Below are 23257 nucleotides of genomic sequence, written 5' to 3' on the forward strand. Positions count from 1 at the left end.
GTGTTTAAATGTTGATTGGCCTCGAACTAAATATGTTGGACTACTGCATGTGAATATATGTGTGAATGGCAGAGCTTTATCATTGGACAAAGGGAGAGGAACTTACGAAGCTGTATTTCTTTTAGTGATGTGCTTGCTTCTATAAGCTTGTGTTTTTAATCCCTAGCTACACAAACATGTTGCATACCTAATAGACAGCTTGTGGGATTGGGCAGGCAAATTCCTGAAAGATTGGGAGTGCATGACTACTCTTCTACTAAAAAATGCTGAAGAAGATGGAGAAGGTGGGTAAGCAAAGAACTTAGTTTTGTCTGAATGAGTCTCCCCTTAGTATTTTTTGAACCTTGCCTTAGCTAGTTTAGGATAATTTCATATTGCAATACCATTTGGTCCCAATTTGTGGTCCCCAAGTGTCACAAAGCAGATGCAACTCAATGCACTGCTAGTGTAATATTTATATCAACATACATGTTTTATTCAGTATTCTGTATTTCTGTAATGTTAGTTCAGAAACTTTGCAAGAATACTTGTATAATTAAGCCGTAATGCTTATGTAGTGTTCACTTTCTTTGTTTCTCAAAAACTTAAAAATCTAAGAGTTTTAATAGGTCGAAATGCAGTTATTGTCAGGCTTTTGTTCCTGCCTCAAAAGAAAATGAGTAATGTATTGAGTTCAATGACATCTAACACTAGAGGATTTTTTGTGGTAGAATTATTTTGAAGTGAACTTAAATAAATCTTTAAAGTCCCTTCCAACCCAAACCATTATATGATTCTATGAATAGTTGCTGTAGTAGAGCTGGAGTTGGTTGTGTGGTTAAAACCAATTTGTAGACCCAGTGAGTTAGAACATTTTGCTACTCAAAGAAGAAGGTTTGTCCTAAATGAGACACTAGTCAGTAGGAGACCTCATTAAAACTTCCTGTGTTTTTGTGAGCCCAACTGCCCAAAGAAGTTTAGCCATTAAGGGATTAATGGTACTCAGTAAATGTAGAAAATGACTTTCTTCAAACGAAGTCAAGCACTCTCCAGCTGTTTATGTAGCAACACTGCTTCTCCCTTTCTTTACTGTCCTTCCACAGTTGCTCAGTGTAGCGGTTTGGTCCAAAATACTCATTACTGTTTATCTGCTGTGAGATAAGAATTAGGAGAAATGCAAAACAGGCACCAAACTTGAAAGAATATAAAGAAGTTTATTAACAGACCTAAAAGAAGAAAAAAAATTATACCACCTTCAGAACTCTCCTCCTCCCCCCACCTTCCTCCCTTCTCCCACTGACAATGTGAAAAGATAACCCTTGAGATGTTCAGTCTGTTTACCACTTCCATAATAACCTTGTTCAGTCCATTTAGAAAGAGAAGTCTCTTCTTGCTCATGCTATGAAAACATTATCACAACGAGACAGCCGCCCACTTCCAAATATCGTTCAGTCCATTTAGGAAGAGGAGTCTCTCTGCCTGCGTGTGAGTCCTTTCCCCCGACTTGCAGCTTTTCCCGCAACTGCCTTCGAGGGTCCACTCTTGAAGTTTTTTGGGGTACAGTTTTAAGGTTGAGCCGTTCAGAAACAAAAACAGAGGCCCTTCTCCTTCCCTGGGAGCAAAGGGTCTTCATCATCTTCATCTTTAGGACTATCTCTGGGAGCATCTCTACGGACTGAGGTTTTCTCCTTTCCCGTTCGGAGCAAAAGTCCTCATCTGGTTCATCTCTACGGACTGAGGTTTTCTCCTTTCCCGTTTGGAGCAAAAGTCCTCATCTGGTTCATCTCTCCCTGTCCAAACTTCTCATGAAATTACAGCTGCGTCAGCATCTGCCTATCTCAGCGCAGGTGCTTTTGCTCACGAGTTGAACACTCCACCCCCCATATCTTCATGAAATTACAACAGGATACTCTGATATATCATAGCTTCACAACAGAATTTCAGCTTTAAGCATCTCCTCTCTCTCTTCCCTCAGGTTTTCAGCTCTTCACAGCAATAAAAGGGTTAATCTCACCTCGACCTTGCAGCTTTGCAGCTGGAATGTTGAATTTTTCTTATCGCAGTGGAGAGGGGGGAGAGCCGAGCTGCTCCGGCTGCCCACGGCAAGGCAGTGGGGGGGGGTTCCACGGCTGGAACAGGTCCATGGCTTCAGGATGGCCGTGGCCCGGCCCGGCCTGGCCCAAGCAGGGCCAGGCCGGGCCCGCTGGCCCCCACACGGGGCCTGCAGCCACCTGTCCCAGCGCCGGAAACGAGAGAGAGCTTGGAGGGGGAGTTTGCCTATTCTTAAATGTGGATCACAGAGGTGATCACAACTTTAAGTGGCTTAGAGAAGTGTCCATATTCAAACTGGCCAGCTGATAGGTTCTATCAGTTCCCAGAGGAAACTGTAAGCACCCCTTAGCAAGGACGTCCCTTCCGGGACTATGCTTGCTAACCTATGACACTCAGGTAAATGAGTAGGCTTTACATCAGTTGTTGCTGCATTTTCACTTTTCTTTTGTGTGATGCTGAGGGTGGTTTTCTTCCAGCACTGAGCGATGCCCAGGAAAGTGCTCTCATCGAAATCATCCTCGCAACAGTCAGAGAAGCAGCTGAAGGTCATCCTCCAGTGGGCAGAGGTGCAGCCAAAAAAGTCAGTGCATATTAGTCTTATTTATTGTCCTGTCATCACATTATCTTTGCCTTATGTACTTTGCCAGAATAGCTTGTTCCTAGTTTGCAGGTGTATCTTAGGAAATAAAATAGCTTTTTTTTCTGAAATGCTGCAGTGTCTTTTCACCACTAGGTCTTATTAGAAGTGGGTGTTGCAGGAGATGAGCATTAGAGAAGAGCCACTTGAAGCATGTTATTGACAAATGATGAGCATTTTATCCATGACATATAGCTGTTCAGAAAATTGCATCTAATTTAAGGTTAACAAAAAAAAAGCATCTGGTTTTCTTCATTGAAAAGTATCTCTATCTTAGCTTGGTGTGCTTGAGACAATGCAATGGGAGTTAAGCTTGGATTACATGTAAAATTCCACTCATCTCAGAGATTTTATAATTGAAACCAAATGCTTTATCTGCAGATTTTGTCAGTGAAAGAGAAGAAAATACAATTGGAAGATTGTACCAAAATTACTGAACACTTTATTATGGTGCTTCCTCAGCTCTTGGCAAAGGTAACTAACAGCTGCTCTGTGAGTGCATGTTAAATATTTCATTAAAATTCCTGCAATGTACTCATATCCTGTTTTTTCTCTGCAGTATTCAACAGATGCACAAAAAGTGGCAAATCTTCTGCAGATTCCTCAGTATTATGATTTAGATGTTTACAGTACGGGACATCTAGAGAAGGTGAATAGAAATTGGGGTAATTGGTTCATGTGGAATGTACTAAGTTTTTGTGACAGTGTAGGGAGTTTAATGGGATTTGGAACAAGTGGGAAATTGTTGAAATACAATGAAATGGTCTCATACCTTAAGGAAAGTGGTCTTATTCAGGCTTTACTTTTTGATTTGGAGCTGCAAAGAAAAGCCTTAGTGCTTGTCAGTTCTGATATGCTGTGTCTGGCTTTGGTGGGTAACGATTTGTAGTTTTGTCTGGTAGACCCAGCCCTGGATTTTTTCATTCCTGGCTGGAGGGAGGGTGGGTTATACCATGTGTCTAAGTTGGTGTCTCCCAGGAGTTTACTACAGAAAAGGTTTCATTCTCCGTGAAGGCTGACTCCCAGCTGCTGGGGAATGACAGTAACTGAAAGATAAGAATGGAGATAATATATCTGCTGATGGGAAAGGGATGGTCAGAAGCGGATAGATGAAATCCTCAAAATAGCTTAATGTATTCTTAAGAAGGGATGTTTACAGGGAGCTAGTGTTAGACACACACTCTGAGGTTAATTCCAGCCCAAAACTTGAACTGGAAGAGAGCGAGTCATCAGAATGGCACAAGTTACCTCTCCCAATAAGAGCGAAGACCCAGTCGCTGATGTGGTCCAAAACATTCTCCATTCTCCATTGCTGAGGGAAACAGCTTCCATTGTTTGGAGACACACCTATCCTTTGGGAAGGCATCTTATATTCCCTGTGTAGTGCTAAACATGTATTGCTAAAGTAGAACTTAAAGCAGTTGCTTCATTCTTTAGGAAGATCCAGAGACATAATAATGAAAAAGCTACAAACACAGAAAAAAAAGTTGTGTCCTCTAATCCTACCCCTCTCCTCCTCAGACTGGTTTTTGTTTCATCTTGTTTATATGACCTATAAGGATATATGGGCCTAGTAAAATGATTTAAAGCATAAGAGGATTTTTGTACAATTTACCTATAATACCCCTTTTATCACCTGCAGCATTTGGATGCTTTGCTGAGAGAGATTAAAGACATTGTGGCCAAACACTCCGACATGTCTGTCCTCGAGGCTTCCTCCAGGACTTATTATATCCTCTGCAGTGAAGAAATTGCCATCTATAGCCAGGTGGATTGTGCTCGAACTCAAATGATAGATGAGTTAATGGATCAGCTTAACCAGCTACTAGATTGCTTCTGGCAAAAGGTGAGTGTGACTCATTGAGGGGTAAGCAGACTGTTTCTCTAGGAAAAAAAAAGAAGACAAAATTAAGGGGCATATGGAACTATTCTTTGCCTCCTGTTTCATCTTGAAGGAGGCAGAACTCTAAAAGATGGGTTTGCACCTCTGAGAAGAATGGTTCTTCACATTTTAATGAAACAGATGTATTTTGGCAGTATATTTGGCAGGAACAGAGTGGGGAAAATAATAAACAAGGTAGTCCACACCACCAAGAGGGCATTGTATGTCTTCTGGGAGGGTTTTATTGGAAGCTGATGTTGTAAAATGTGTCAAGCCAAAAGGTCCCCTAACCTCAGATTAGAATTATTTTGTTGATCTGTGTCAGTGTGGGAGAATGTGTACTTGTGAGGAACAAAGTCCTACACCAGATATTCTGGACCTAAGCTCTGTAGTTGCTTTGTAGTTACTCCAGTACTGGGCCAAAGATACTATGTGTGAGATCAGCTAGTAAGTGCTGTTGATCTGTAGGTGATGAGGCTCTTCCCAAAAAGGTGCAGTTCTGTAGTTCTCCATATTTGACTCTGCACAGGATGCCCTTTGTGCTGTCACTTTGGGTGTAGGGAAAAAAAATAGCAAACAGCAGTCTGTAATGCAGATTGTATAGCTTTGAGGGTCTTTGAAATAATGGCTTTCCCCTTGAAAGAGGACTGCAGTCTCCCTCAGAGCTTTTCATTAGGTCTAAAAAGCAGAAACAGCTGGTGGGGATATGAATAGCTTGCTGGCTGAGCTGAACAACAGAAGCCTGCAGCTGATCTGATCAACTGTGCCGTCAGGAACAGGTGTCATGCCATGGGATGAGAGTTAACACTGGCAGGTTTATATTGGACACAAGGATATTGCAAAATGTGTCAAGCCAAAAAATCCCCTAACCTCAGATTGGATTAATTTTATTGGTCTTAAATAGAGATCTATGTCAATGTGGGAGAATGTGTACTTATGAGAAACAAGATAAGTGCAAGACCAGGGATTCTTTGACTCCTCCGTAGTGTGATCTGTATCTAAATAAAGAGATTTTCCTCCTGGAACTCCTCCCTTCTAATTCCTGGTTGTATATTTCGTCCCCCAGAATCACATAGTATACTTGTGGAAACTACAGCAATTGCATCTATGGGAAAGTATTTAATATATTTTTAGCTGTCTTTGAATGTGATCTGGCAGCTGGAAGCAAGGAAGGTCAGCACCATGTGAGCACTTAGCTTTCCAGAGATCACAACTGTGTGAAGAACCATGTTAGACTAATTGCTATTTACTCTGTGTTAGCAATGTTGCAGTCTAGGGAGGCTGCCACTGGTTTGTTAATGACAGGGATTATACAAAATTTCTCTGCAGTTGTATTGTTTTCTTTTTACTGTAGAGTAAGACATGAGTTAAGATATGGTTAAAAGTGAAGGTACTGGGGACGGCTGGAGGAGAGTGATCCAGTCTTGTGGGTTGGTTGGGAAGAGAACACAGTAGTTGTCTTGGCCCACACTGGCTAATTCCTTTCTCTTTCCCAAACTTCCATGATTTAGGAAGGAGGATTTTGTACGGATGCAGGAGAAATATCCCGGATGCATTCTACTTTGAGAAGAATAGCAGCTTTTCATAAGTGAGATGTTTATTTACACAATTTATGTTCCCATATACTTAAAGTGTCAACCGTACACATGGAAAGTGAGACTTGCTTGTTGGGTTTAATGGGGTTTTCACAAGAGAATGAAAGTGATACCTATGAGAGGTGCTGCAAGGTTTAGTTTCTTCTTAATAGAACTGTACGCTTGGATATGGAATTATTTTTGGACTCATTACTGAGTATCAGCCCTAATGTGGCTGAGAAGTGTATGCTACAGAATTGAGATGTCAGAGTGGACACAGAGATCCCCTCTGTGGTGCCTCTGTCCTAGCTGGATGTTTTTCCACAGCCTTACTGACAGCACTGGTGGTCAGTCTGAAGAGGGTATAGTGAATGCAATCATTCTTTGCAGCGGATGTAGTCTGCTTTTACTTTAGTTTATCTGATCTTCTTTTGTTAAAAGATGATTTCTCAAAACCCTGATTCTCCAGAGATTGGTAAATTGTCATGCAAGATAGTACAGAGGTTAGGGGAATTGGGCCTTCTTCTCAATGTACTTTTACCTGTCAAGTGTAACAGTGGGGATTATTGCAACACGTGCCCAACAGTCAAGTGCACTGGGGCTACTTTGGTTTTGCAAAGAGAAGTCTAATGTTGAGTTAAGAATACTCAAGACTATTAGAAACAGTCATATGGAGTGAGCTGAGGAAATTGTTCCTTAGACCTTTTTGGGCACTTACAGAGTATGTGTAAAGTATAGCAAAAGATGCAGAACTCAAGCTTCTTTTTCCTCTCCTCATAACACTGCAGTTTTGTGGTAGGAATGCAGACTGTAAAGCTGTGGTCTAAAGGTTGCACTGTTAGATGATGAAAACTTACTTTTTTCCCCCTTATAATTAATATTTAGTTGTTTAATGTTATTGCTGTACATCATATGAAGGCAAAAATAGGATACATTTAACCTGTTTGATCAGGTGAGTCTTAATTTCTTGCTTAGTGTATCATTATTATTTCTTTTTCACCTGCAGTGCCCATGATCTCACCAAGTGGAATCTGTATGACAAGACTTTAAGGTTCCTGGTGTTTGAAACGGAACATGGCAGTTTGCCTGTTCTGGTGAGTAGTTAATATTTAACATTGAAAGATGTTTTTCTTGATGAAAGCACAAAGAAATGTGAAGTATTAAGTAATCTTATATATCAATGTCCTCTGAGACAAGAAGATACTGTGTCCATTTCTCAATCTGGGAAACTGAGGCTGTCTTTGGTATAACGTTATTGGAATCTGTAAATTTATGCCTTTATATTAATTAATTTTGGAGATTTTTCAGAACTGTGGTAATCATCTGGCATCTGGATTGATTCTTTGTCATGTTCAGTATTTCCAGTGACTGCACAGTCTCACTTTCAGTACATATGAAATTGTTGGGAATGTGAGGAACCCCTTTTAGATTGCATGTAGCCAGAAATTGGAATACTTTGGACCTATTGCTTACATGTTGACTCTTGTTGCAGTGATTTATAATTACCAGTTGTCTCAACTGCAGCCTTTTGGTTATCTGGTTGCCTCAACTCAAACACTGTTTGTGCCAAGATGGAGTTGTGTATTCTAGGATTGCAAGGTGAAATACTTTAGCAATTATGAATGTTAACCAGTCCCTGTTTGCAGGAGAGAACTTGGGGGGTTTTTTGGGAACGGGTGAAATTTAGTTGAGTAGAGAGAGCCTGCAGCTGGTGGGTAGAGGTGGATTCCTTTAGATGGAGCATTGGAGCACCAAGGTTTGGCTTCTGCTCTGAACTGGCTTCTGGAGGAGTCTGCCTTTCATCAAAGGCTGCAAAGGAATCCCGAGGAGCTAAGCTAAAGTGAGCCTCTGGGAACACACTTTTTGGTATGTGGGTTGCTTTCCCTTGATCTCATCAAGATGTCAGAGGAGTTCTGCAGAAGCAGCACCTTAGTAGGTAAGTATCTCAGGGGGCAATGCTTGCTTGTATGTAAACCTATTAAATTTATTTTAAAGATCTAAATACAACTGGGAAATGTTCATACAAGCAGCATGCAGAATGTCAGGCTTGAATGCTTTGCTTAGTCCTAAACTTTTTGCTGCTGAACCTTTCATGTAAATAAAGGACATGTGTTTTTATTTGCAGATTATCCTGCCAGCTCTCCAGTGCACATATTTTTCTCTCCTGTGGCAACTAGCTGCCGTTTCGGAAAATTCTCCCAAGGTTGGCCATTGATGTAATTTTGAAACTTGGAGTTGTGCTTACAGAAGTTGATTTTCCTGTTCTGAGATTTTTTGAAAAAACAAGCTTATAAGAAGATAGTTTGTCAGTTTTCTTGAGGAAACAAAATTGAATTGAGGCATTTTCTCTCTCTCGTCTCCTCTTTTTTTGTTTTTTCTTTTAAAGTGTGTGTGCTTTTCCAGTCTGCGGGAACAATGGTTCACCGCTATTTTTACTGCAGAACATGTGCATCAAATTCCTGGGGCTTGATGGAGATAAGGAACTTGTCTCACTGCCAAAGAGTTTGTTGTTTTCTTGTTTTAAGCTACAAAGAATATTCAATGAAAACTCCAGGACATTCTGTAGCTTTGTTTCTTTTTTTATTTTCTTGATTTACCTACATATTTCTGTCAGAAAGGTCGAGGAAAGTGGAAAATTTTCTTATTGGTTGACTATTTACTTTTGTAATTTATAAAGTACCAAGCTCTAGCAGGTGTTTCAGAAGAAAGTCTAGTTCAAGACACCAGAGGGGAAAACTCTTTTATGTTTTGTTTCACGTGTGAATGTGTACTTGTGCGGCTCCTCTTCATGGTGATTTCTGACTTCACTGAGTGCTGCTGTTTCTGTCATTCTGTCCCCTTCCCTGGTGCTCCTGTGCATACAGGACAGGGCGCTGACACGGACATTTGTGTGAGAAATGCTAGCTGGGAGGTTACCCATTTGGCCACTGATTCACTGTCTATTCCCGTCCCATTCCATTCCTGCGTGGATGTCCACATCTCTCACTGCTCTAATGTGTTCTGCCTTGCACTCCAGACACGGTTAGCTTGACTGGTAATGGGGCAGCACATTTTTTAATTTGGCCTTTCATATGGGAGCAGATTTTGATTGGAAGTAGATGTGATGGCCCACTCTGCAGGGCCAAATCTGGATGTTGGCAGATAGAGAAGTTCCAAGAGCAAAAAAAAATATTTCCTGGACAGCAGCTCTGTTATTTCCCTCTTGCTCTTCCCTAGCAGTGTTAAAGCAATGTATTGCCCCTCACTTGGTTCTCCTCAGCATGTCCTGGGATGGATCCCCTTCCTTATTAATGGAGAGTTGCATAGCATGAAATCTGGCTCTTGTAAGGGCATTCCTCTTACACTGACTGCTCAGAGCTCAGTGCACTGCGGCTGGGACCTGGTGGGGGATCAAAAAGTCTTTTGTGTGGCTGTGAGCAAACCAAATAGTCTCCCATGCTGGATTCATCTTAACAAAGAGTGGTGTCTTAAGTTTATGAGTGCCAAAGTTAAACTCCCTTCCCTCTGTAGTCATTAGGGGAAGAAGGGAGAAAACCAACTCCAGAAGGCAATGCACATTGAACATTAGGTGGGATGGAGCAGAGGTTTTTATGACTCTACTTCCATTGTTATCACTGCTTCATACAGATAAGATTAAGTGAATAGGAGAATACGTGCTGCCCTCCCTACAGATGGAGAAACAAAGAGTTTGTGACTTGCTGAATTCCACTGGTCTCAGCAACTGTGACAGATGTAGTTGTTCATAGCTAGTAAGCTGTTCTGTGAAATGCCAGCTTCTTTCATCGTGTCATCAGCTGTGCTATCTTAAATGAATAATATGAGTGGAAGAAAGATGCTACTGTTGTTTGTTCTGTAATTCTCTGTTGAATCATAGTCTCTAACATATTGGTCCTTTCATTTTTCCTAAATGCGTTTTTAGGAGACTCTTTTTCCACTAAGAAGGGAGCTGAGACGTTTCAGTCAGATTTGTACATGCTTCCTCCAGCATAAGGAAAAAGATGTAAGAGAAAAGGTTCGTGTTTCTCTATCACTTAACAAGCATTTGTGCTCAGACCTCCTTTTAAATGCTTGCCTTTTTTTTCATACTGGTGTTTCCTTCTATTAAATTTTTGCTATGTTTTTGTCTCTTAGCAAAGAAATAATACATAAAACCCCCAGTCTTCAACTATTTATTTAAAATAAAAATTATAGTTACGTTAGTTAAAATGCTACAAGTTAGTGCTTCAGTCAAGCATAGATTTCTGTCTGCATGAGTCCATCTGCAGAATCAAAGCCTGAATCTGAATGAAAATCATTGCGTTTTCTGATTAGACCTATCAGTGTGCTGGTTGCTATCATTGCTTCAATAATGTCTTGCTATGAATATTACTTAAAAAAATGGAGAAATTGTCCAGTGGTTCATGTTAAAAGAGGGATATTTCAACGTAATAGAGCTCTTCTTCTTGCCCACGGAACTTTGAAAACCTTTAGGTGTTATTCATACATGATACTTGTGTACTCTGCATCCTAATATACAAGTTTTTTAAGGATTTAGCTGGGGCATTTCACCACAGCTGAGGCAAAGAGAAATCTTTAGTTTGCAAGGAAGAAGTGGGATGGAAACTTGATTGTGATTGATGGAAATGCAGAGTGGAATTGGCAGGAAAAGTAACATGGTCTCTAAATCCTTCTTTGGCTTTGTTTGCTTGATACAGGCCTTCATGATACTCTGTGACTGGTTGCTGATTTTGAGTCACCTGGATTCAAATAATAATCAAGAAGCAGTTGGACTTCTAGGTTATCTTCCTAACACACCACTTCAGGAAAAACTGCTTTCATTTATCCAGGAACATGTTTTCATGGATGAAGAAGATGAAAAAAAAGGTTAGACATCTTCATCACTGGAGAAACAATCTACCATTTTTGCTATCATTTGTCATCTGCAGTGAATGTATCAGGAAAAAGGGCTGGTCTTGCTTTTGTTGTTGTTGTTTTGTGAGCTGCTTTGGTTTTTTTCTGGTTGGGCTCTTTTACAAACAAAAAAATCTGTAATTCTTTGATCTGTACTGACTAACCACAGAATACAAATGCCAGTTTACTTGTAGGATGAAAAGGGCTGAACTAAAGCAGGGCTGAGTGAGTGAAAGTATTTGGTAGATTGACTTTCATGGTCCAGATGATGGTGTTAGAGGAAGGCCTTGCAGTATTGCAGTGTGGCTCTGTCAGTGCATGGACCCTTCTAAGCCATCAGAGTAAAGGACCAGTGGATTTTGATTTTGGGGCTGTGGGGCAGGTTTCACAGAATTATAGACTTGTTTGGGTTGGAAAGGACCTTAATGATCATCTAATTCCAAAACCCCCTGCCATGGAGAGGGACACCTCCCACTAGACCAGGTTGCTCAAACCTCCATCCAGCCTGGCCTTGAACATGGAATGGGGCATCCACAGCTTATCTGGGCCACCTGTTTCAGTACCTCACCACCACCACAGTCAAGGATTTCTTCCTTATATCTAAGAAATAAATCTTTCCTCTGTCAGTTTAAAGCCTTTCCCCATTGTATCACTACATGCTGCTGTAAAAAGTCCCTCTCCACCTCTCTTGTTTGCCCTTTTTTGGTACTGGAAGGTGCTGCAGGGTCTCCCCAGAACCTGCCCTTCTCCAGGTGGAAGAACCTCAACTCTCTCAACCTGTTTTCATAGGCAAGGTTCTCCAGCTCTCTGAGCATCTTCATGACCCTCCTCTGGACTTGCTCCAGCAGGTCTACGTCCTTCTTATGCTGAGGACCCCAGAGCTGGGCACAGCACTCCAGCTGGGATCACACCAGAGCAGAGTCGGAGGGCAGAATCACCAACCTTGCCCTGCTGGCTGCACTGATTTTGATTCAGCTCAGGACACAGTTGGCTTTCTGGGCTGTGAGTGCACATTGCTGGGTCATGTTGAGCTTCTCATCAACCAACACCCTCAAGTCCTTTTCCTCAGGGCTGCTCTCAGTCCAGTGGGAAATAGTATTTGTTGCTCTCCTGCCTTTTTTCAAATACATTTGGATGCTGTATTGAGGTTGTAATTATGAAGGCTGGTTTCTTTTGGGAGTGTTTTGAAAATAGATTGTTCACTGTGGTTCTGAGGCCAAGTTCAAGTGTCATGCTTTGACAAAACAAGCATTGTTCTAGATTTCTCTGTCTAACTCTTGTCCTTCAGCTGTTCAGATGTTCAGTTTTGGGCACTACACTTCCCTGGATCATGGTGTATATGCAAGAACCACTGATGGGCTGAAATTGCAAGAGGGAGATAGTAAGAGAATCTGTATTAGTAGAGATACAGGAGAAAAGATTGCACAAGTAGGTTGTAGTATCCTAGTTGTGGGAGTTACTGAAGTGGGTTATGTTTCAGGTTGTGTATGTTAGGTATCTGAAATGTTTGTTGTGTATCTGAAAGGGATAAAATTGATCCCGCTTTGGGTTAAATGGCCTGAGAACTTTTTCAAACCTTTTTTTCTATGATGCCTTCAGTTTCTCAGTTCTCCCCACAAAGGATCCCTGCCATTGCAGATTCCTTCCTGAACAAGTGATTTTGTGATGGTATATGTGTGCTGTCCGTGTGCACAGCTGGCAGCTGTTTCATTCCAGTTTAAACTCTTAATTTTCAGATACTTTTGATCAGTCATTTGCCTTATGTTTGTTTCGAGGCCCACAGTCATTCTAGCAGCAGAAACAGTCCACATCAAAATTATAGGTCAGAGACTGAAGTCTTTTGGTAGCTGATAACTTTCATATGCAGCAGGAAAGTGTGTGTCTTGGCTGTCCTGCTGCAAAGAAGCTCTCCTCAAGCACCTTCATTGCTTGTTGGAATACTCTTAAGAGTATCTGTTTCCCATGAGTATTCCAGCAAGTAATTAACTCATGTTCCAGACGCTTAATATGTTCTTAATGCTGTTAAATGACTTTTTTTCCTTTCACTCTTACTGATAAGCACTTGGAGACTTTCATTGGAACTCTTGCTGACTGTGTGTGACAACTTTTGTAGGGTTTCTGATGAGTTAGGTGCTACTTTTCTAGCATGTTTTATTCTAGGAAAAAAAAAGTGGTTGCAATTTTTCTGATCCATTCCATTTGGTGTGTTTGTGCCTTTTATTCTACATGCTGGTTCAGTTCTGTAGCTGTGAGCAGTGTTGTACTAGGAGATTCTGACTAGTAGAAATGCCAAAGCCCTGTGAAGATCAGAGTAGAAGACTGTGGAAGAAGACTGTGTTTTCACTGTGTTACCAACTGCAGCTTTGAAATGGGAACAAACCTGTGTTTTCTGATATACACAGGGATGAGTGCTGGCATCTGTTACTGAACAGCTGAGTCTATGCTATTTAGGTGAAAGTTGGTCATTTGAATTGGGATACCTTGAATAAAGTAATAGAACAAAGCTTCAATGCTTTTGTTTCCCTAGATCTGACAGAAGAGGAAAAGGATGAAAGTTGCAAACTTGATGACTTGCACAAAAAGCGGAGTCTTCTTGCAGCATATTGCAAGTTAATAGTGTATGATGTGGTAGAGATGACTGCAGCAGCTGAGATCTATAAGTATTATGTGAAGGTAATGTTTTAGATAAGGTTGTTTTTCCTATCAGTGCATTTTAGTTTTTGAAAGTGTCTCCAATGTTTGTGAAAGATACGGTGTTAATAGTGTTATGGCTCCGAATCCTGGTATAATCACAAAAGGGCTATAAAATCAAGCAGGAGTGGGGCAGATCTCCTCTCTTGGTTCCACAAAGGTACCTCACTGCAGACAAAGCTACTGAAAATTGAGAAGAGGACATGTCTGTCTGGACATCTGCTCCTCAGCTTCTCCAGAGAGGCCACTGCAGAGCAGCAGTTTATGGCTGGGGAGTGTTTCACCTATTGAGGTTCTCACACTGAAATGGTCAGCTTAATTCATACAGCTCACACAGTCCATATGCAGGTGCCTACATTTCACATGAGTCCCAGGGTTTAGATGACCCGGGTTTAGGAGAGCTTCAGCCACTCTGAAGGGGGTTTCAGGAGGGCCAAGAACATCAGAGTGTGCAGTTTCCTTGAGTCAATTGACAGAACTTTGGAAATACCTGAGTATGAATCTTGTGCTTTGCTTCATTGGCAAGCACTGGTAAAGTACAGAAGACTTATTTCTCTCCTGGTGAGGCTTTGCTCTTTTTTAAGAATTAACAATTAATTATGAATTAAGAATTGACAATCAATTAGTTGTTAATACTTAACAATTTCAGTGTATCTTTGATCCCCACATTACTCTTAAAGAAGCATACCATTGCTTTACATATGAAATATTATAAAAAGTCCAGTTTTCATCTTTTAACTTGCATGTTCTGATATTGGGAGTGTTTTAGGAACTTCTTGTGTCACTTGAACAGTCATGTGGTTTGTGTACTCCCAGTGCTAAAGAAGGGGAATGATAATTCTCAATTGTTTTGTTACTGTTGATAGACCTACAGTGATTTTGGAGACATAATTAAAGAAACATTAAGCAAGACGAGGCACAATAACAAAATTCAGAGTGCCAAGACACTGATTCTCTGTCTGCAGCAGGTAAGGTTAAGATTAAAGTAAGAGGCTAGGGGCTCTTATGATAGCTGTATTCACAGTGAAGATTTTTACCTCCCATGCCATAATTAATTCAAAATCATTAGAAAACCTAGCGACAGAAATGACTTCCTTTCCTGCACTTTCTATGTTTATGTTGTTTTTGCATGTCATAACTAAAACTCCTTTCAAATCACTACATCTGTTTTAAAAGGTGCTTTTGTCCCTGATTTTTTTTGTCATGTTTTTAATCTTCCAATGCATAGTATGTTAGAACTGATGTGAGGTTCTGAAGTGTTTCTTGGGACACAGTAAGTGTCTCTTAACCTTAACAAATGTTAAGGATATTATGCTGTGTTTTACGGGCTACCTTAATTCCTTTTGGATTTGAGGAACCATGGATGTGCGTATGTATGTTCAGCTCCAACCCCCTGTATTTTCAGCTTTTTTTTTCTGGAGGAAAGTGGGTTGCAGCTTTTCTGAAGGGTCTCAGTTGCTGGGGCTTGCAGCTGCTGACTGATAGCCAGTTAGCTATTTTAGCAGCTGCTTTTGCCAGCTCTGCCTGTGGTCAGAACTGCTTCTAGCCTGGCCTGCTGTAATCCAGAGAGCAGGCTCCTCCTGGGGATACTGACACATGAGCTTTGCTTATTTCACACACACTGCTGGGGGCTTAGATCTGTGAACCAGCCCTTGAAATCTGAGCTTAGATCAGTCTAAGCAGCATTTGGCTACATATATTCTGCTGACATAGTCAGGACTTTGTGTTTAGGTATCACATAGACAACAGGCCCTTTTTGGCCTTTACTTGACCTTGAAAGTTAACAGGTTGATGAGAACAAGCTCCTTCCATATTCTGTTAGAAAAAAAACCAACCCAAAGCACAGTTAATTGAGCTCAAGGTGTGCTTTTGACCTAATCTTACTCTCCGAAATTGGCCTATGGTGCTGCCAATCTTGCTGTTTTGTATCTGCATTGTGCTACTCTGAAAGCATCTCGGGCCAATTAGGCCTCTGGGGCTTGATTCAGAAGATGCAAGAGGAGATGAGATCAGTGGGACCATCGTCTTCAGGAATCGCTTTTCTCTTTATGCGTATCATTTTTTTATTTCTATTTTTTGATTTGTGCCTGTCTTATGAGCACAGCAGTGTCCTTTGTGTCAGTTCATTGTCATTGTTCCATTCATGTGCTTCAGAAGCACAACTTACCAGCTCTTCTGTAAGGCTTCTGTCTGTGTGAGGTGACTCTTGCTTGCTGTGCCTGTCTCTCTGTCTGCCTGGTGCTTTGTTTCCCTATAGGATTACCTGTGTTTGCTTATCTGAGACTTCTCTTGCAGCTGTTTCAGACACATGCAGAAAACCAAGACAGCAGTAGTGGTGTGGACCTCTCCTCTGCTTCCTTTACAAACATCAAAGAACTTGCTCGTCGCTTTTCACTAACATTTGGTTGGGACCAAGTGAAATCTAGAGAATCTATAGCCATGATACACAAGTATGTGCCATGTAACATCACCTTGTCCATGGTCATTGCTTTTGTTAGTTGTCTGTTTTATCTGCTTTATTACTCTGTTCTTTTCTGTTTTTCTTTCAATAGGGAAGGGATTGAATTTGCTTTTCAAGGAGCTACTGGAGTAGATGGAAAATGCTTGCCTCCTAACTTGAGCTTTCTGGTAATCATCAGTGAATTTTCCAACAAGCTGCTAAAGCCAGACAAAAGACTAGTGTAAGTTAAGTTCTTGTACGCCATCGTACAGTGTGTGATTTATGTATCCCTGTACAAAGGACACTTGAACTTCAGTGTGGTGGAATTTGCTCAAGGGCTCTTCAGACAGCCTCTTACATCAGTCTGCCCCTGAGGCTGAGACACCCTTGTTGAATTTTGTAGTAGGAGTTATTTCAGATTGTATGCGCAAGATGCATTCTAGATCTTTCTTACGCTTAGTTGTGGCCACATATGGCAATTCTTGTAAAGGAAAAGCTGTTAATTTGGTGGGAGAGATTTGCAACTTGACTGGTTAGTGGAGTGGCAGGAATGCTTTTCTGAACAGAAGAGTAAATCAAAAGTTTGTGGAAGAAGTAATGCACGGATCATTATTTTGTAATTATCTATTTCCACAGCTTCAGGCGTCAATTATGTGAATTCCGTGGAACATATTTGGAATAGAAATATATGTGACACTCTTCATAATATAGATATTTAAATCCAAGGATTTGCTATTTACATGGGAATATGCCCTGATCCAGTGGGCCCATGGTTTACAGTGGTTTAAATATTTTCATTTAATGCTGTCAGAATGATAGCCTTCCTTTGGCATCAATGGGGTATTATGCACCTGAATGGAGAGATGCATGAGTATTCCCTTCTTCACTTGCCTCAGCTCTGGTCATCTGGAGACAGAAGTAACATTCTTCCTTCTATTTGACCTTTAGCATTACTTCCTTAGTCAGTGCTGTTCATTTTGGATCTGGATCTCTGTACTTCAGTATTTTAGTTACAGATACTGTAAAAAACCAGGTATTTCCATTTTCCAGAAAGCATATTTGAAGACATGGAAATGTAAGATGAACCATTAAGACACATCTGCCTTTTTGCATTTCTGAGCATATCACTCCAGTACATGACAAGAAAAGTTTTACTTTTGAAAGGAAGTCAGCAGAAATGGAAAAAAACAACCATCACATCTTTCTGAGCTCTGTGTAACTTGCTTGTTCCCATGTCACTTTGTCTTAAATTGGAGGATAACTTCCATGGGAATCATAGAACAGGTTTTATGTAATCTGGGTCAAGAATGGTAAAATGTCTATTTTCCTGTTACTTCACATGACACAATTTATTAATGATTGCCAGCAACACAGACAATTCATTTGAAAAAATTGATTCAAAGCTGGAATGCAAAATGCAGAAGAAAAATAGTCAACATACACTGATTACAAACCCTGAGAAACCTAAAGTGGATAACCTATGGGTATGGATAACTTCATTTTCTATTCTTGCATTTTTCTCAGATGAGACTCTTTAAGATCTGCTACTCAAATTGGTTTTCATAGAAGCCAAAGGATCATCCAGTCCCAACCCCCCTGCCATGGGGAGGAACACTTTCTGCTAGACCAGGTTGCTCAAAGCCTCATCCAACCTGGCCTTGACACTTCAGGGATGGGGAGTCCACAGCTTCTCTGGGCAACGTGTTCCAGTGCCTCACCACCCTCACAGTCAAGGATTTTTTCCTAATATCTCATCTAAACTTGCTTTTTTTTCAGTTTAAAGCCATTTAAAGCCTTGTCCTATCTCTACATGCCCTTATAGAAAGTCCCTCTCCAGCTCTCTTGTCAGCTCCCTTTAGGTACTAGAATGTTGCGGTGACTGGCGGCACTAGAAGGTGCTGTAAGTCCTGCCTAGAGCCTTCTCTTCTCCAGGCTGAACCTGGTCTCCCTCAGCCTGTCTTCATAGGGAAGTGCTCCAGGCCCCAGTTTGGACAGTTTCTGTATAACTCTGTCCATGTTGTCTGTATTTTAAAGACCTGTAATCATCTGTGGTGACACCCGTGCAATAAGTAGTTTTCTGTTAAACCATCCTTGAAAAAGTATCATTTCATTTACCTCCTGGGAGTACTTTTTAATTGAACAAGAGGAAAATATTTAATTGTTGATGGGGGCAGATTAAAGCTAAATCATGATAATTTTTTTCCTAGGACTATATTTAACCTCTTGATCAGAGGATATATTCTGGAAGTATATTCCTGAATGTATCAGATACATTTGATACATTCAGGTAGGTTTATTCATGGAAGAGTTTTGTGGGACATTACAGAACCTAGCAGGGAATGCACTTGACTTCAGTTCTTACTGCTTTGGGCCTTCCCTCTACTGCTGGGAACAAATGAAAAACAATAAAATTCACTAGAAGGGAAATTGCAATTTATCCACAAGTATGTTCATACTATGTTTCTAGAATAACAGTTTCTATTCTGGGAGGCCTAAAGTGCCTTGCAGAGGCTGGAGATTATATTTCCTCTTAGAAATATTTAGGTTTAGCTCCATCATAAATTACTGGATGGAATGTTTTAGGTCAACATGAACTTTGAGAAACAAACATCTGGTTATTTTCATTTTTCTTATTAATCATAGGATTGATGTCCAGGTCTGTATGTTATGTGAATGTACCTGTAACAGATGAGATACAGAATATGGGCATTTGTTAGAAAAGACTATATTTCAACACCATCAAAGTATATGGACTTTAACCCTCTCCCCTGTAATTGCCCAGGCTATAGCAGTAAAACACTTGGCTTGTCAATTGCTCTGTACCACAAAATGCACACAAGAAATGAATTGCTGAATAGCAAGCAGCATGAAGGGCCTGATTCCTGAATCAGTAGGAGTCTTTCCATTGACATTGATAGCAGTTGGATTAGACCCTGAAACTGTAGTTACAATACGTGCTTGTTTGAAACCAACAAATTCCATTACCAGGATTTCTTGATCCCTGGGGCCCCCAGAGTCCAGGACTCTTAATTGTTTCAGAGTCGGTGCTTACCCTGACCTCCTCTCAGCACTGGTTTTCTTGTTTTGCAAAGCAAATGAAACGTCTGATATTTTCCAGGCCACTCTCCTAATAAATAAAAAAAAAGAATAATATGTTGTACAGGCTGGTGTTAAAACTGTCACTTCTGGTATTTGCTAAGGTGGGGTCTGTTTTAACAACACTGGGCTTGATTTTAAAGTGATGAACTGTAGCTGAAATGTGGTGAATATCCAGTTTCTAAACCTGAGTCAGACTTTGATTTTTTTTTTCTTATGGTTATGAAGTAGGAATGGGTCAGAAAGACTTCATCAGAAATGTCCTGTTTTTCAAACAGAGTATTTGAAGAAGGCCTTTTTGCTCCAGGAAAGGTGATAACTTCACCTGGGATTCAGGAAGGCCCAGTGTCAAGTCTCTGGATCGATTCAGACAGAACAGGGCTCGAGACAATGTTTCCCACATCCCATGTGTTGTCACAACTGCAGAGCAGTTAACTGCTTCTTGCAGACACTTGACATTTTATTGGAAAGCTGTGAGAATTGGATTAAGTTTGAGCTGATAATATAGAAAAATGGTTTAATTGGTTGTTCTTGTTTTTAACCTTGACAGAACAGGCATTCATGGTGTAAAAACCCCATTGCCTGACCTGTACTGTTTCCTGTACTGCTGAATCACAGGGAGCGTCTCTCGCCTTGTGTTGCAGTCCATGAGGCAGAAAAAGCCACCAGGAGAAGAGGTGACTCCTCATAGAATTCTGCTTTGTTCAGGTTGCTACTGTCAGCAGCAATTGGCAGTGACTTTCCCTGCACAGGAAACTCTTTCTAGAGGCTGAAGTAGTTTTGTAATTTCTGTGGATCTAGTGTTGTTTCTAATGCTAAAAACTCAAGCACTCTTTTAGCTTTGAAGACATCTGCATTTTAAATAGATATTTCAGAGATGTCAGGTATTTCAGAGGAAAGGGGTGCCCTCTCTTCAACAGTTCTGTATGCACCTTTGGAGAGTAAAGTGAAAATACTTTCTTGCAATACCTGCCCGAGATATTGAAGGGAAGGACAGTGAGTATCCTTATGCTTGCTTTTGTTTTTGTCCCAGGTACAGTTACTTACAGAGGTACATAACAGAGCCACTGCCCTGCAGAGGAGACGAATGGCAGCCCTTGGTCTGGTACAGAAACTCTTTATTGGCAAATGAAGATGAGGAGAGCTCTGTCTTCGGCAGTTTGGGAGAGTGGCCCCCCGTGAGCTCATCTAAGACATCTTCTTTTAAAAGGAAATTGTCTAGTGGTATGAAAACTTCCCAGTTCTTGATCAGCTGTATTTTTGTTGTCTGTGTGACAAAACTGCTGTATTTGCTATTTTGCTTTGCTTTAGCAAATTTGCACGTGCTAAAACATATTTCATGCTTTGCATTGGCAGTACAGTACCACGATGTGTTGGATGTTGTGGACTTCCCAGCTTGAACTGTGGTTTTTGCCTTCAGCTTTGTTGTTGTTAAAGGTCCCTTGATCACTCAATAGCAGCAAGGTTGGGCTGAGGACTCCGAGTGACAAGAATTCAAGATTATCTGAATTCTGCTGTGTACTAACATCTGGCATTTGTCTGAGGCACTGAGACTTGGTTGATTGCTTTTAATTGTTAACTTAAGGGCATTGTTGCTTTAGGCCCTGTAGATAATTGAGACAGGAGAGGTATTTCCAGGAGTTGACTCAGATCTTCAGGCCAGATTTTCTGGGCCAAGTCATCTTCTAGGGTTTTTCTCTCTGTTGAATTTCTAGGGAGCCTGTAAGATTATACTCCTACCTTAAAGAGTTATAGTTAGATGGGCTGTATCCAGGCTTTAGCGGCATTAATGGACTGCCAATCTGTAATGAAGTATTCACTGCATGGATATGGTGGGACTTAGTTAAAATGTAATAAAGCCATTATGAAAACAATTGCTAATAAAAATGCTAAGTGTTACGGGCATGTGCAGTTGTATGTGGAGGAAAGGAAAATTTTCCACAGTGTCCTTTAGTTTCTTTCTCATTCTTTCTCATAAATCTTCTTTTCAGTGACTTGCTTTCAGAGAGTTGGTTCCTTTGTGTCCCCACGGGCCCTCCTTTCTTGGGCATTATAGAGACTCAGCAGTACTGATAGCAGTTATGGACCAGGGCCAAGTTAATAAATCTAGATTGCAAAAATGACCAGTGGGCAAATTAAATGGATTTTCTTTTAAGTGGCTTTTAGCTGTCTCCTTCAATAAATGAATGCTTTGCTCCAGATGTCCTTTTAAGCTTGGCCCGATTGTTTCACTGCTGTGGGGAACATATTGGAAATGTCCATCTCAAGACCTCTGAGGGTGAGGCTGAAGAACAACTATGTTCACTCTCTGTTGCAGGGTCTTTGCCTGAAACCAGCCAGACTGAAGCAGCAAGCAAAGCCCTGGAACAGCAGGGTGCTTCCCAGCTTCCCTCCTCAGCAGGGAAAAGCAGAAAGAGGCTGAAATCTCGAGAGATGCGCTTGCAGGAGCATTTGCCATTCCTTTGTCCAGGAGGGCTGCGCAGAAGATACTGGTGAGAGTTTGATGTTTTACAAGCTCCTTCACCTGTTCTTACATTGATGCTTGGGGTCTCTCTATCCACCTCTGCTTCTGTTTTTTGTAATACTTCATGAGCTAAGGGTGTGTGCCCCTCCTGTCTTTCTTATGGGCTGTGTCCCAAGGACAGGTTGGGGTTTTTTCTTTCCGAGTCCGGTATCTACATTTGCTGCTTTCTCCTGCCACTGTCACAGGGCTTCTGTGCTTTCTTGGAGTAATACTGAGTGTACAGAGAAAAAGACAAGGATGGAGGAAAATTCCCTGTCCTACTTCCCATGTCCAGATTGGAGTGCTGTGGTGTGGGTTACTCTCTGGCTGTTTGCTGGAGCCAGACAAGAAGTGTTTTCTGCATCTCTGGAAATGAAAGAGGATTCTTGTCTCTGCAGATCTGCTATCAACTACTGTGTACCCAGTGGCTTTCTTTTAGAGACGTGTTGGTGTGTGGCATGCACACGTGCCCGAGTGAAACCCCACACAACTTGGATGTAACAGGTGTTGCAGAAATAGGGAGTCTGCAGTCTACTTTTGAGCAAAGTGCTCAGGTGCAGTATTTGCCTTCAATTCAGTTAATTTATTGAGGTGTTAGGTGCTATTTCCCTTATTAGTAGGTTAAAAGGTGAAACACAAATTCTGGGAAGATGCATATTTTTCCAGGTTTTGGAATACTTGTTAAATGGACATAGTGAATACAAGTAAAATAGAACAAAAATTCATTAAACATCAAGGTAGCCCCTGTTTAAATCAATGTTTTGTTTCTGAACTGCTTTATTGAAAATTCCTCAGAGCATAACCTGTTTCATACTGGGAAATTCTGGGCCAGTAATTTTAGGCTACCTTACGTGGATATCAGCAGCAGATCTTACTATGTGAAATACACTGCCTAAAGCACATTTGTGCCATGTGCAGCCTCTGTTACGAGATTTCTCAAGACTTAGCTATTTTTTGGTTTGTTTTTCATTTCCAGCAAAGATGAGATTAAGACAGAAGATGTCTCCGAGGAGGGTCCAGCAGAAGACACAATTGAAGATGTTGACATTGTTGGTACAGACCAGGTAATTCTGGCTGGTTTTCCAGCTCTGAGGACAGCTGTAGTTGAGGTGGGTGGATGTCAGGTCAGAGCCTCCTGGGTAGCCGTGTAGCAGCAAAGGGGGTTGCTCTTTTGTTGCCTTTTTCAGGATGAGAAAAGGGGGATTGCCTTCTTCCCGCTGCAGCTGTAGTTTCCTCCTTCAGCTCAATCTACATTTTTAATGCAATCCTTATTGTAGCATCTAGACATCCTTAGGTCATTCCTAAGGATTGAATGTCACTTAGGATGCATTAAGAGGAGGATCCCGTTTCCTTTTTTCCCATACTGTGAAGCTTCCTGATTAGGAGCCATTTGCTGCAGTTGCTTCGTGTTACTGACACATTGCAGAGATGGCACTGCTGCATGGCCTGCAGGGAAGATCTGCTTCAGAAATGGTGTTTGCATTGTGTTCTTTGGATTGAAAGACTTGGAATG

The 23257-nt window shown here is 41.1% G+C and overlaps 1 protein-coding gene across 2 annotated transcripts in view; it reads left to right on the forward strand.

The window, feature by feature from the left end:
* LOC121670831 (cohesin subunit SA-2-like) overlaps positions 1-23257 on the forward strand; it is a 62847-nt gene that overhangs the window by 37502 nt on the left and 2088 nt on the right. For both annotated transcript variants that reach the window (XM_042041679.1, XM_042041670.1), the window contains 17 exons: positions 167-284; positions 2508-2611; positions 3050-3142; positions 3228-3317; positions 4311-4514; positions 6062-6138; positions 7131-7218; positions 8250-8327; positions 10044-10136; positions 10819-10987; positions 13542-13687; positions 14572-14673; positions 16001-16155; positions 16258-16386; positions 20275-20465; positions 21559-21733; positions 22721-22808. In XM_042041679.1, the coding sequence (XP_041897613.1) occupies positions 167-284; positions 2508-2611; positions 3050-3142; positions 3228-3317; positions 4311-4514; positions 6062-6138; positions 7131-7218; positions 8250-8327; positions 10044-10136; positions 10819-10987; positions 13542-13687; positions 14572-14673; positions 16001-16155; positions 16258-16386; positions 20275-20465; positions 21559-21733; positions 22721-22808 (2100 nt within the window). The remainder of the gene's footprint in view (positions 1-166; positions 285-2507; positions 2612-3049; positions 3143-3227; positions 3318-4310; positions 4515-6061; positions 6139-7130; positions 7219-8249; positions 8328-10043; positions 10137-10818; positions 10988-13541; positions 13688-14571; positions 14674-16000; positions 16156-16257; positions 16387-20274; positions 20466-21558; positions 21734-22720; positions 22809-23257) is intronic.

The sequence above is a fragment of the Corvus kubaryi genome, unplaced genomic scaffold (genome assembly GCF_017639235.1).
Source record: "Corvus kubaryi isolate FWS band 111438036 unplaced genomic scaffold, C.kubaryi_AGA036_p1.0 133, whole genome shotgun sequence".
NCBI lineage: Eukaryota > Metazoa > Chordata > Aves > Passeriformes > Corvidae > Corvus > Corvus kubaryi.